Genomic DNA, 14,147 nt, shown 5'->3' on the forward strand with positions numbered 1-14,147 from the left:
AGAGAACAAGGACAATTTGGGATTCCATTAAGAACAGAGCACCAGGAGGAGCCTATGTTTAAGATGGTGGAGAAGCATGGGGGTGGCTCTGCCCCCGGGAAGTAAGGAATAACATTTAAGAGAGTCACACCTAGAAAGTAGCTTAGAAGGCTACTAGGTTTCATTCCACAAGACATCCTTTTGCCATTTTAACAGTCTTCACTTCAGGGAAATACCATGTCATATATCCAGATACGGTGCAGTTCCTGGCGCGACCTCAAAAGGATATTAAAGCAAAACAAAACAGAATCATAACAAGCATGACAGTAAGCCAAATAAAATGAGGAGGGTGGATATCTCAATTGATTTGCCAGTTTAATTTTACTAGCAGGCAAAACATTTCCAGAGTGGCAAGGAAATCGTAACTCAGTCCCTACAGAGTGAGGGTGAGCAAGGGGAAGGGTTCCTGAGATTAATGCCCGAACAGCTGCATCCTCAGTTCAGTCTCCTTGGTGGTATGAATAATGGATGGGCTAAAAGGCAAAATGCACAATAATGTTCTTTTATTAATGAAATGAAGACGACTTGTGATGGCTAGCAATAAATTAAGAGCAGCAAAAACGGAAAATCAGGCGACGTTTGCCTCTGAAAAATGCAGTTACTTAAATGCAATAATTACTGCCACGACAGAAAACATTGCCTCACAACTTAAATGAGGTGCATCCCTTGCAAGTCCTGCACGTATATTGCAGAACAGAATGAGTTTTGATCCAGAGACTGCAAGGCCTATTGTTTGCTAAGAGAAAAACGTAACCCATTAGTGTAGATTGATGGTGATATTAAGCATATTCATAGTATTTCGTAGGTGAAAGTTTCCCTAGGGATCAAGCACTGTACCTCCCCTTTAGTCTATGGACTGGGGAACTGGGGCTCACTGTGCTTAAGAAACATGTCCAAGGACACATAATCAGCTGAGCTAGGACAAAAAGCTAATTCTCCTGACTTACCCCTACTGCTACTTCCAAGGGGATTAAGCTAAAGCCAACCAGACAAGACAAACATTGCAGACATGTGGGTGATGCAGACTGGCAGAAACAAAGCTAATGTTCTGGTTCGTATTCTTGATTCATTCCTGGCTTTCCTCCCGCATGCTTTGTTTTGCCTTCAACATCGCATAGATATGCTAGATGGCTATGTCCTCCATATTTATGCTGATTTCCGAATGTAATGTCAGAGATGAAGATTTAAAATATCTGAGCGCTCCGTGGAGGATAGTATCATTCCATTGTAATACAAGAGGCCACTGACCGAATTCATTAGATGTCTCTATTGTCGGAATGTATTTCCTCAGTATTAGGCAAGCGCTGTCTTTCATTCATGCGTTCCTGCTATCACGGCAGGCACCAAAACCTGATGGATAGTAATTTCTCTAAGATTTCTAACTACTGTGTGGGCAGCCACCTGAGTTGCCAAAGTCATCAGCATTATTTTCCCATTCCTCAGTTTTCACACTGGATCTAGCAAGCTCCTCAGGACACTGTGAGACCCAAGGGCTTACAGTCTGAGGTAGGGATATACAGTTTCTTCTGTGTAGGGCAGGTTTATATTAGTTTCTCCTCATCATTTTATTTGGTCAACTATTCGTACTGTTTACCAGGATCCCCCAGTGCACTATTGTTTAGCTGTAACTCAGTACACAGGATAGCCGTCATTACTGGGTACATATTTTAAGTAACTAGATTAGAGCTTCATATTCGGTTACTACTGGTCAACTCCAGAATCTCAAGAGATTTCTTGCTCACCTCTAACCTGTGGTAATTAGCACCAAAATGTGATAATGCAGGCTTCGGATTCTTTTGCGAGTTCTTAACGAAGTGACAACTTACTGAGGAAAACACTTGGGGATTCTGTTGCAAGTCCATTCATGTCATTTCTAACAAACCTACTGACCGTGAGCAAAATAACTAATAGAATAATAAATCTGTTAGGAAGTCTTAAGTCTTAATGGAACATCAAGGCTGTACCTGAGGACGACCTTCCCTTACAGAGATAGGCAGTAGGAAGAGGAGACCCTATTTTCTTGATACTGGGAATTTTGGTAATTGAAAAAGAGGAAAGCAGACTTTCAGAAATGTTTGAAAGGGCCCAGAATTTAAATTTGTAATGCAGCACTTCAGAGGAAAAATGGTGTTTGGAATGCCTTTTTTTTTTTTTTTTTTTTTGCGGGGGAGGGGGCATAAATTATCAGTGGGATTATATATATTTTTATAGCAATACCTTTTTAAAGTTATGGAAAAGCACATTGTTCTATTTCCTTGCTGAATTCATCTATCCTGAACTACAAATGCACTCTACAGAATTCAAGTGTAAAATTGGAACTGTACATACTTTAGAGGCAAGTTCATTTTATAGCCACAATTAAAATTCTAAAAATATGATATATGACAGCTTACCGTGCTGAGAATTTCACAATAAATGGTTGTTGAATAGATAAATATATGAGTATAAGAGAATATTAACTTTATGTGATGTAACCATTTGGTCACATACATCATATCCTTAAATATTGACTTGTGATACCTTTAAGTTCTTACTTTTTTTTGTATTATACAGTTGCTTTGGCTTCTGTTTTTTTGTTATTCAGAAAGTACATCTGAAAAAGTTTAATCGTGTATTAATTAAGAAATATTTAAAAAAAGAAATATTTAATATGTCTCTAGTATGTGTGCCACAGTCTGCTAGGCATTCTCTGGAAAATGCAAAGAAGTTTCAGATTCTACCATCGAGGAGCTTGCATAGTATTTGGGACATATGCACAGAAATATAATTAGGAGGCATGTGCAAAAAGTGCCAAAAATTTGGTCAAGACAATACTTGCCTGAGAAATTTAGAAAGAGAAAATGTGATGCGGGAGGTGAAATTTGATCAAATCTTGGAACATAGATAAATTTGAGTGGACGGGAAGGAGGAGAAGTAATTTCAGATAGGTGAGCACCTTGAACCAAGATGTAGGGTGAGAAGGATTGAAGTGTACTCAGAGACACATCAGTTAGGACTTTTTTGATTGCAGGCGACAGACAGCCAAACCAAACTGGCTTAGGTAGTTAGGAAATTTATTATCTCATCTAATCTGGAAGGTTCCAAGGTTCGGTCTGGCTTCAGTGATGGATGGATTCAGCACTCAGTCATGTCCTGGTTTCTTTCCATCTCTCCACTCCGCCTCCCTATATTGGTTTTAGTCTGGAGCTTCACATGGTACCAGGATGTGGGAAGCAACGCCAAGCCTACCATCCTTCCAAAATGGGGATTCATTATAAAAGTGAAGTCCCAGTGAAAATCTCCTTGTGTCCTATTAATTGGGTTGGATGCCCATCCTGAACCAGTCGTGGGTACTGGGGAATGCAGTAAGCTTATGCTTGCTCCTGGGTCACAAACCCATCCCATCCTTGTCCCACCCTCAAAGATGAGACCATGGTCATCTTCACTGGAACCACACAGTGTAGGAATGGGGCATGTCCAAAAGGAAACTGAGGTATGGTTAACTGTAAACAGAATAAATGGATGCTATGTAAGAAAATCAAGTGTCTGCTAATGGAGCATAAGTCTGCAGGTCATTTTGAGTAATTACAGGATCAAGACCCTGGGAGTTTTTCCTGTAAGCACATTGTGAATGTTAGGACAAGGAATTGGGCTTTATGAGGAATTGTAAATAAATTGGACCTGGGGATAATTGACCTGTCAGGTACACAGCAGGATGGACTGGGGGTTGGGTGCTCAAGAGGGAAATAATGTGACCTCTGTGGTATTTCCCCATATTTAAAAAGCTGCCGTGTTTGCAGAGTATCTATTGTGTGCTGTGAACTATGGAGAACACAGAGAGGGTGCCCAAGACTTGATCTTGCCCTTCAAAGAGTCTACAGCGTGGCAGAGAAGACAGTGAATTGGGGGCAATTGTGGTGTAGGCAGGGTGCACAGGGATAGCAATACTAGGTTTCATGGAACACAGAGAAGGAGGACATTCTTTTTTTTTTTTTTTTTTTTAAAGATTTTTATTTATTTATTCATGAGAGACAGAGAGAGAGAGAGGCAGAGGGAGAAGCAGGCTCCCAAGGAGCAGAGAGATGCGGGACTCGATCCCAGGACCCTGGGTGGGATGCGGGACTCGATCCCAGGACCCCGGGACCCTGGGATCATGACCTGAACCGAAGGCAGACGCTTAACCATCTGAGCCACCCAGGCGCCTGAAGGAGGACATTCTTAAAATGAACCACAGTCATGGAGCTGGAAGCAGAGTGAGCAGGAACCCAGGGAAGAGAGGCCTATAGACAGGGACGCCCTCTGGAGCATCTTTGCGAGCAAGTTGGTTGGGAGCCCCAATCATTAGTTGTATAGCCTTTGCGAATATTAGGAGGACATGGGTGGGTAGGAAACTGCCTCTCTGTCATCAGACCCAGGGCTCCCTTGGAGTTAACAGACCCAGAATGGGATTGTACACCCAGTGGACGCTGGCTTGCTGTCCCTGAAGGAGAGGGGTTCTCGGGCCATCAGCATGGGAAAGCCCTGGTCTTTGGGCGTTTGATGGTCAGTGTCTTCTCCCCAGCTCACTCTGGTTGGGAACAAAGGAGTGAGCTACCGGCATATGGTGACTCCATTTTATTCTATTTCGATAGACTTCAGAGTAAATGGGAAAAAATCTCTCAGGCCTTCTGCAGGAGGAGAACTGAATTCTCTTCCTGGTTAGCAATGCAATTCAGGCAAGTCTCTCCACGTGCCTGGGCCTCAGTTTCCCTGCTTGCAAAGGCAGAGCATTGGACAAAGAATGCTTTATAAATTCTCTTTCAATTCTAAGAGCCTATAAATCCAACAGAAACAACCTTCACACGCTCATTCCATGACATATGATCATGACATGATCTATTTCCAAAAATAACTGCTCTGAAGTTACTGGTTAGTAACGCAACTGAAAGCAGGGAGCATTGGAGCCCCAAGGTTCATCCACTGAGGCGGCGAACATTTAGAAAGCTGCTAACTAGAGAAAGGGGCAGGAGTGGTGAGAACTGACCGGTCAAAGGGGTCAGGGCAAGTGTTGTCCAGGCAGAGAGACAAGTAAGGGAGAGAATGTTGTTGCCCTTATAAGGATCTGGAGAAATGAAAGTGAAAATCAGGGGACTGGAACCATCCAAGCATGGGCTCAGCATTGAGTGCCACCAGCCCCCGCATAAAGTGTCCTGCAGTCTTTATGGAGAAATGGCCCATTTCAGGGGCTGCAGCCGAGAGCAGGACTTGCAGGGATTGAGTAGATTATGGGGAGACACAGTAAATATGGAGAAGGTGCCAACAAGAGGAAGGAGGGAGGGAGGGTGCTCTAAGTTCTGATGTGAGCTTTGTTTTGCATGTTTTCCTCTGACCTGCAGTTACTTAACTTTAAAACTGTCTCTTACATCCAGTTGTGAAGAGGGAAAAACAACAACAACAACAACGAACGCCTTCCATTTCTGAGCATCTCAGCCATTTAAAAAGCGTTTGCACGTCCATTTTTACCTACAGCAACTCTAGGACAGCGGGAAGGGATTATTCCTGTTCCTTATTTAACCGAGAACTGAGTAAATAGTTCCCACAGCCAGCGATGGACAGAGCAGAGTCACAATTCCTGACTACAATCCTGGTGTGCTTTTCTTCCCCACACCAGAAAGCCTCAGTCCACTACTCAGTATTTCTCCTATGCCAATGACTTTTTCTTTCTCAAGAAGGTAGAAATAGAAATATTTTTTATGACTAAGAGGAGAGTTTATATTACTCTTGGATTAACTACGGAATGGTTTTTATGTAAGTCAGACTAAATAGACGTCTGTTTTTTTTACAAACATTCAACTCTACACAAACAACATTTTCAGTTTGCCTTGAAAGCAAAATACCATGTGTCGTAACTTTACAATGTTTTAAATAAAGTTAGGAATTTGGGTTTATGATGCTGAAAATTTCATAAAATCGGAGGGTAAGAAGACCAGGAACTACATATATGTGTGTGTGTGTGTCCTTAAAAAATTCTGCAAGTAGAAGAATCAAACGCAGACATTTCAACAAACCCGTTATTGCATCATTGTATTAACAATCTAGTGAAACGAGAAGTGAATTATTGAAGTTTATCTTCCTCATTGATTTGTAACTCTGTTCTTCAGTATGTGGATGGTTTTTAAAGCAGAGCAGTTCACCCTAACAAAGCCATTTACTGTACTGCTTCTATACTTGCAGTCTTTTTCTCTTTATTACTTCATTTTGGAACTTTGATTGCCCTATTTTAGATCTAAGATTGCTCTAAAGCTATACTGCAATTGTATGAGGGGTTTAGTTTTCACTTTGTTCTCAGAACCAGGCTGGCTATAAATTTATCTCTGTTCTTTGAAGAAGCTAACAGTAAATTTTCAAGAGGAAAAATGGTGGTATATATCCCTACAGAGGAAAAGTAATCTCTTAAAAGCAGAATAACCTCCAGGCTACATCCTTTTAAAGAGGGACTTTCAAACAAGGACGCCTTCAACTTTTATATGTGTTCTATATTTTTCTTTAGGCTTTGTACCTACTCTTCTCTCTGTGTAAGGTTTCTCCGTAATGACCCCGTTCCTCCCCACACCCATTAAATCTGTAATGAAGTCATGCCGTTCCCGATTCTGATGTCATAATAACTTCCAGAGCCACGGCTGGGTAGCACATCCTGAGATCATCTGAGGTTTCATCAGGAAAATGAGGCGGAGAGATCCCGGAGTTGGAATACCTACAAAATTGAATCTCTGTTTTATAAATTACCACATACGACAGTGAAAATGAACTTTGTAAAGTTAAATCCAGGGGAGGGTTTCCATTTGGTTTAATTGCATTCAAAGCAGTTTCCAGTTTCAGGACATTGGTTTCATTAAAGCTAAACCAGTCCTTCCCAGAGATTCAGCCACACTCCCTCATCAACAGATAATAAGATAATTTCGCATGAGGAGGTGCTAACATAACAGGATGAGCTTGTGGCTCTGTTTCCATGCCTGACAACTTCATCACCTTTCATCTTTATTATCCAGCCGCTGAATGGTGATGAATGAGGCACGCCTGGCGTCCTCACGTGTCACACACACGGGCCCAGGGCTCCCATTTACCAGGGGCTCTCTAGCTCGCCTGGGAGCGACCAAGGGGAATAGATGTGGAGCTTGGGGAAGGCCGGGGAGGGGGCTGGGGAGAGGTTGAACCCAGGACATCATCCATCCTGCCTGTGCCTCCTGAGGTCATGACCAGGTGCTCTTAAGAGCTGCTCTGGGAGGGAGCAGAGAGCTCCCCCAACTGTGGTGACTGTTGTCAACATAAGTGAGCCATCATGGACAGTGAAGTTGGCCAGTCTATTCCTCGGACCTCAGAAGGTTCCTGAGCATGAGTCTTTCACCATTTCCTTCAGCCTAATTGTCCTCTTTCTCATTTTATGCCCCTGCTAGACCACCGCTCTTGATAAGGAGAGGCAGGTTTTCCGACGAAGACGCAACCAGGATGTGAGAAGCCGGTACAAAGCCCAGCCAGCGCCACCTGAACTCAACTCGGAATCGGAAGACTACTCCCCAAGCTCATCCGAGACTGTTCGCTCCCCAAACTCGCCCTTTTAATAAGACCCTTTTACTCGAAGTCCTAGCTTAACCCTTTGAGACTCTGAGATTTTTTTTCCAAATTTATGTAAAACAGTTTCATCTGATCTATCTGGCACTCAATGCTTGAATGGCAGAACAGAAAGTGTGTTTTCTGGTATCTTTGTAGCGATTTCTCTTTGCTGAATGAGATGACCACATGTTGTTTGCGAATATGGCAACTTGCTGCTAATAGGGTCCTCAAAGGGTTAAGGCTAATTTGCAACTTTTTTAAACATAGAAGCAATGAATGTGTTCATCAGTCAAACTAGGATCTGCAGTATTGTAAGATAGCGCGTTAACCCTCTGAGTGCATAGGATTTTATGGAGAACCCCTGGGGAATTTTTCAGGCCTTTGGATGTATACACACACGTTTCTTGATTTTGCTGCAGATCAAGGGATGTTATTAGATGCTGAGATGTCCAGACAAGAAGGACATCTAGAACGATATCTTGCTTGTCATTTTTTTGTGGGTTTAGAAAATAGCAGGCTTATAACTTAGACATAAGACCTCTCTTTCTTCTTCACAATCCCATTTTGAGAGGGACTTTTCTCACTAGAGGTATGACTGTCCGCGGCCTCGAGTCCTGCATCCCGAGTGGAGGCGATTGGGTCTGTGGCAAACAGCCTGACCCAGGAAAGACCTGGCGCCCCCTCCCGCACATCGCCTTCCCGTGAAGATGGGCTGGTGACGCCCCAGAAATGCTGCTTCCACATCAGCTGCTGCTAGTGACAGCCCAGACCCTCGGAAGTCACCATACCTTGTCTTGTGCGTGGTGAGTGAGGGTCTGCCTGCTCAGTATGAGACATCTGTAGGGAAAAAAAAAAAAAAAAACAAGACACAACTGGTGGAAAAGAGCAATAAATTGCCAGGTGCTCTATAGGGCTGGGATTTCAAACAGAAAGAGGAAACAAGATCCTGTTCTTTTTCTCACCCGCTTTTCGTGCGCTGCAGTCTTCAGTGTGAAATCCATATAGCGTATGAAATCCGGACAGAGGAGTGCTGGGGCCCAGGGGCCTAGAGGCAAGTGCTTTGCAAGGTGGCTGAGGAGAAAGCGCAAGGGAAGGCACACTCCAGAATGTTCTAAAGATGGGTTTTGAGAAAATAAACCATTGGTAAGAGAATTCCATGTGCACCTTTAGGTTACCTATGTACAGTCTCCCAGGAAGAGCGGGATGGAAGACCTAGAAGATATCCCTGAGAATAAAACTTCCATTCCCTAAGATGACCTTTTGATACCCCTGTCTAGCTGGCCAGAGAGACATGTTGTTTTTCTCCCTTTGGGCCAAGTCCTGTCTGAGATCTTTGTTTTCACTCCTGTAACCAAACCTTTCTGCCTAGCCCTGTACCCCCCGTGAGTTTCTTCTAGAATGTGTCCCGTTTCAGAACGGGGGGGGGGGGGGGGGCTGCGGCCTTGTCACTGCAGTGCTTAGAGAAGAGGCTGGTCATGGCATCTTGGAGGCAGGGGTCCGACTCAAATGTCCTGCTAAGGTTTGCTCAGCTCTCTGATCCAGGAGACAACCAGTGAGTGATGTCTCGTGAAATTTGCAACCGGATGGCCAAACAGCACTTGCTGTCTCTGTTTTGAATATACTTCGGTATCTGAAAGTCTTGAAATTTGTATAGTCAGTTCTTTATTTTCAGATACACGTTGGTCTTCAGTCGCTGCTTTTCACTCTTCAACTCATCAACTATGGTCTCTATTAATATACATTTAAAAAATCCCAACATCTCGTGGCTTTCGCAGCAGAGTTTCCCCAGTTTTTTTGCTCTTCTGCATTTTGGTTTATGTCTTTGGTCTGCGTTGTCCTGACATGTAAACAGTAGATCATGTATTGAGAGCTCCCCCCGCCCTTTTAGAGAGTTCTGCAATGATAGCACACAACATCACAAAGTGGCACAAATCAGTTGGGTTTTTTGGGGGGTGGGGGAGGGCAGAACACCAGGAAGGGTGTTGGTGTGTAGGTAGATTCCATATTAGTGAAATACCTTGAACCGGTCAGAAATTACTGCTTTCTCTAGAACTATAAAGCAAAGCACTATTCTAAGACTAAGAAGTAGCTCTGTAGCTTGGCCTCAACTTTAAATGTGTGAATATGAAGAATCCTATGGGCAGAGACCTACCTGCAGTAGATTGTCACTTTCGTTTCTTTTCTCCGAATTACTGTCTTTCCCGTGGGCATTACATACATTGCTACAGCATCTATGTCCCAAACTTCCAGTGCATGGCTCAGGCCTTTTTCCATCCAAGTCTAGGGGGACCGTGGACCCTGTAAAGCTGGGGAGTGTTTCCCAGCACACTGCAGAGGGGCATTTAGCATGGGGATCCCAGCGTATCGCTGTAGAATTTGAGTGATCTGTGCTGAATAAACAGTGGAATGTGACCTGTCAAGTAGAAATATTGAGTAATCAGATGCAATGCATTCTTCAGCATTAAGCTATTGAGATTCTGAATGTCAGAGATGTACTCAGAGGGTTAACAGACAAGCACAAGGCATGTGATTACATTGGTGTATCCGGACTGCTTTGCTTTTAGCCAGTGCTTTCTAATTTTTTTTCACAACATTCTTGGGATAGTTCAAGTTTGAAATAATTAAGTGGTGGTGTTCTTTAAGGAATTTCTATAACCAAATCGATCTTATTTTTTATTTCACTTTATCATAGAATAAATATGTACTATTATGGCAGTGTATCTCTGTAATTATCGATCTCATCATTGCCACAGTGTTGCCATATTTTTTTTTTCTAAGTATTTAATATAGCTCTTATGGTGGTGGCCTGGTGATGGGGACTGTCTTTCCTTTATTGATACATGACCAACCAGATGGTATTTTCAAGGGAATTTTTAGATTCATCCTTTCAGTTGGGTAGTAGACTGACTAAAGAAGACCTCCTTCATGACTTGCATCGTGTAAATCATCTCTGTAGATGAGAACTGTTCTTATTGATGAACACTTTTTTTTCTCGACATTGTAGCAGAAATCATTTTCTTTGTCATAATCAATGAATATGTGATTTGCTCCACATCATTAGAAGGAAAAGTAAGATTTCAGTCACTGAAAATGTTTTTACCGTAGCCCTCATCTAACTTACACGTGGTGCATATTAACATAAGCAGAGAAAACAAAATACAAATAAACTGCTAAAAACACTTGGTGTTTTGTATTCAGTGAGCCCTTCCTGCAATGCTCAGCACCCCCTTGGGTGGTGGTTAACAGGCCCGTCAGATATTGTTGAAAGAAAGCAATATATCCATGAATGAAGGCTAAAATTGCAATCCTTTACCCTTTGAGGCACATTTCAGTTGGAAAAAAGAAAAGAAAAGAAAAGAAAAATTGGTTTAGCTTAGAGGGTCACGGAGCTACCGTATGACCAAAGCTCAAGCACATTAAATCACGGTTGTTTGCTGGCCAACGGCGCCCATTAGACAACTGTGTACCCCGCGCTGAAGTGCAATTGTGCTTGAGGGACAGCTTCCCTAATATTATTGTGTTGCCTGGTAGCCCTTCTCAGGGTAAGGATCTGTCAGCATTTCCATGATAAACTTCTGTTTTCAAAGGTTTTTAATTTGACCATAAAAAGGTGCCCCGGGCTGAAGTTTGCTATATAGGGCCTGTACCAAAGAGGGTGAAGGGTCACTGCCTTCTCTTTTCTGCCCAATTCTCCCTAGAAAAGGGCAGCAACCACAACAAATTTGGTATGTCCCCTTCTTCACTGTAATTGCGGAATTGTGGAAAGCACCAAGATCCAAGATGGTAGTTTCAATGTAATGATTCATGTGGATGTGGGTTTAAAACAACATGAATGAGTCACCTGGCATATACTGTAGATAACATATCTTTTCTATAATTTGTAAATCATTAATTTTTTAAACTGCTACATGATTTTTTTTTTTTTTTGGTCCAAAGATCTTCAAGAAACTTGAAGTTGGTCAGTTCAAAGGTTAGCCTTTCCTGTGTGTTGTCTGCCATTTCCATTAGGAGTTTGGGGAAAATCCTTTCAGACCGACCCTTACTTTGCATGTAGTGATAGAGGGTCAGACAAACGCTTCTTTTGGAGATATGGATTTCTTTATTAAATCATCAGGTTTCAGGAAGCCATTCTTGTCTGTTGGGAAAAAAAACAGTGATTAAAAGCACTTCCAAAAGTAACATTTTGTCAATTCAGATGTGAAAAGAGCATAAATGAACACATTCTACACTTTTTTTGTTGTTTAAAGGCAAATAAATCAACAAAACTTGAAGACACTAAACATTTGATTACTGCAAATGTGCTTTAAAATTGGCTCAATGGTGCTTATACATAAAACAGTAACAAATGGGGTTCCTAGGACTGTCAGAAGGAATTTTTAATTTGTATGTAATTACACACTTGAGGAGGAGGTGCTTTTAAGCCAGTCTTTTATTTTTTATTCATCTCAAATATGCAACCATTCATCCAGTAACATTAAGGGTCCTAAACTGGTGGGAAACAGGAAATTCAATGTAGAGGCTTAGAATGCCTCTGGCTAGGGTGAGTTTGGGTTTTGTTGTGGTTGTTGTTGATGACCGAACTTCTAAACGGCAGGTGTTTTGATCATGAGGTTTGCAGTATCTTGCCCTTGGAGACAAGTGAGAAACCTAGTTTCATTCTTTTCCCCCAAAGGAAGGGCGATCTCTGTAATTAAACCCTACCTGTAAATTTCCTCAACATTCTTTTTTGGTCAACCGAAATGAGACCCTTAATGTTGCTTTAATGTAAAATTGTATATTTTTGTCTGTGATATACTTTATTAATTTAAAGTAAATAATAGTTCTAAAAGCCTTCACTGTTGGTATTAAGAGAAAGTAGGATTTTAAAAGTGATGATAAAGATGCTATAATGTCAATTCATTCCAGTCCAATCGAATGTGGTAAGAAAAAGACCTTGAGTAGTTCTCTAGGGACAATTTCTCACTTGCCATTGACATTAATCTTCGATGTATGCTCAGAAAAAATAAAAAGAAATTGAAACTGGTCCAAGGTTAGAGTCATATCCTCGATAACTATTTTTTTAAAATTTTATTAGGAAATTAATAATAGCCTTTTTCATTCTGGCTGAAAGAAAATTATTAAAGGATTAGTTGAGTGTGAAATTAAATAGTATTTTGCTCATGCATACTAAAAAGGCGGGTTAGGTACTTGATGTGTTTAAACAAGTTTCTGAAAGGTTTCAATTCGGTGCAAGAAAAAAAAATTCAATGTTTCCTTTGAAAATACTGAATTTATCAATGGCTGCGTGGGGCAGATGGCATAGGTTAATCTTTGATTTTCAGAATCTTAATGAAATAACTTTCAAACGATTTGTATCCATGATTAAAGCTGGAATGAGATCCAATTTTTCCCCTAATCTCTCAGTTTAAGCTAATAAATGTAGGTTAATGTGGAATGAAATCATCTGTGATATATTATGTTTATTTATCAACTGAGCTTTTTTGATGTTGCCTGTTTTTATGTAAAACATGTTCTTAAAATTAATAAAATAATAGTACTTGGTGTATGAACTACTATGTAATACCCTAGCTGCAGCGTCCCCTCCTCGGTTCCCTTTGCCGTGATGGAATAAAATTTCATTTTAGTTCAATTCATAATTGACACATTCAGTCCACGAAGGAATAACCCAGCTGTGTTCTTGCGGGGGAGTTCTCTCCATACAAAGCTTTAAAAATTAGTCATGCGGTCAGCGTGTCGCTTTCCCACATGTCCCCCACAGCAGAGTGTATATTTCATGGGCATAATTCAAAAACAACTATTTCAAAAATGTCCCTTTTCATATATTACCTTCCTGCCTGGGCCAGCGACTTGGATACCAACACAAAGAAATCAAACACCACTCAGCCCTATTTTATCCTTCAGCCCAAGTGCACAAGCTCTCCAGAGAAGCGTGTTGTGTTATCCACTAACCTGTAATTAGATGCCATTTTGATAGCAATTCCCCATTAGGCATTCCACGTGCAATACTGACCTTCGAGAAGATGGCCAAACTGCGCAATGGAATCAAGTCCCTTCCTGTGTTAGGTTGTCACTGCTAGGAGATTGAAAAGGTGGCCTGCCACAGTACCTGCGGGTCCCCTGGTGTCCTGTGAAGGCGCCGAGCCCCTGTGACCTCAGCGGTCACTTTCCGAGCCGTGCGCGGGCTGCCCCGGTGCCTACTGTTTTCGCTTTTGCTCCTCTGCAGTGAAATCGCTGGGTCCTTTCTGGGCTCTTCGGACCCTGCAGCGAACAACAGCTGAAGCGGTTGCTTCCTCAGGACCATTACCTTGTTTTACGAGCCCGCCAAAAACCTGCTCTCCGAAAAATGGGGCCCCGATGCAGAAGCTTCCCACAGCAGCGACTTCGGGACCGGAGATGATAAAGCTGCCACAGGAGGAAACTGGGAAAGAAAGGCCGCCCACGACCCCACCTCCATGAGGGACTGGTAGTTGGGGAGGTGGGGCTTCTGTTCAGATAAGGAGGTTTATGCAAATGGAGATAAAGGGGTAACAAGAAACAGG

At 42.1% G+C, this 14,147-nt stretch overlaps 1 protein-coding gene across 3 annotated transcripts in view; it reads left to right on the top strand.

Annotated features, from left to right (window-relative positions):
* The window catches only part of DCLK1 (doublecortin like kinase 1), a 351,394-nt gene extending 338,222 nt beyond the window's left edge, over positions 1–13,172 (top strand). For 2 of the 3 annotated variants that reach the window (XM_064586188.1, XM_064586189.1), the window contains exon 17: positions 7,452–13,172. In XM_064586188.1, the coding sequence (XP_064442258.1) occupies positions 7,452–7,616 (165 nt within the window). In that variant the 3' untranslated portion in view covers positions 7,617–13,172. Of the gene's footprint in view, positions 1–7,440 lie in introns of all 3 variants that reach the window. The other variant, XM_064586190.1, reaches the window with a different exon arrangement.
* Positions 13,173–14,147: the final 975 nt, after the last annotated feature.

This window comes from Mirounga angustirostris, unplaced genomic scaffold, assembly GCF_029215605.1.
Source record: "Mirounga angustirostris isolate CCGP_5_RB_7025 unplaced genomic scaffold, mMirAng1.0.hap1 SCAF_3, whole genome shotgun sequence".
NCBI classification, from domain to species: domain Eukaryota; kingdom Metazoa; phylum Chordata; class Mammalia; order Carnivora; family Phocidae; genus Mirounga; species Mirounga angustirostris.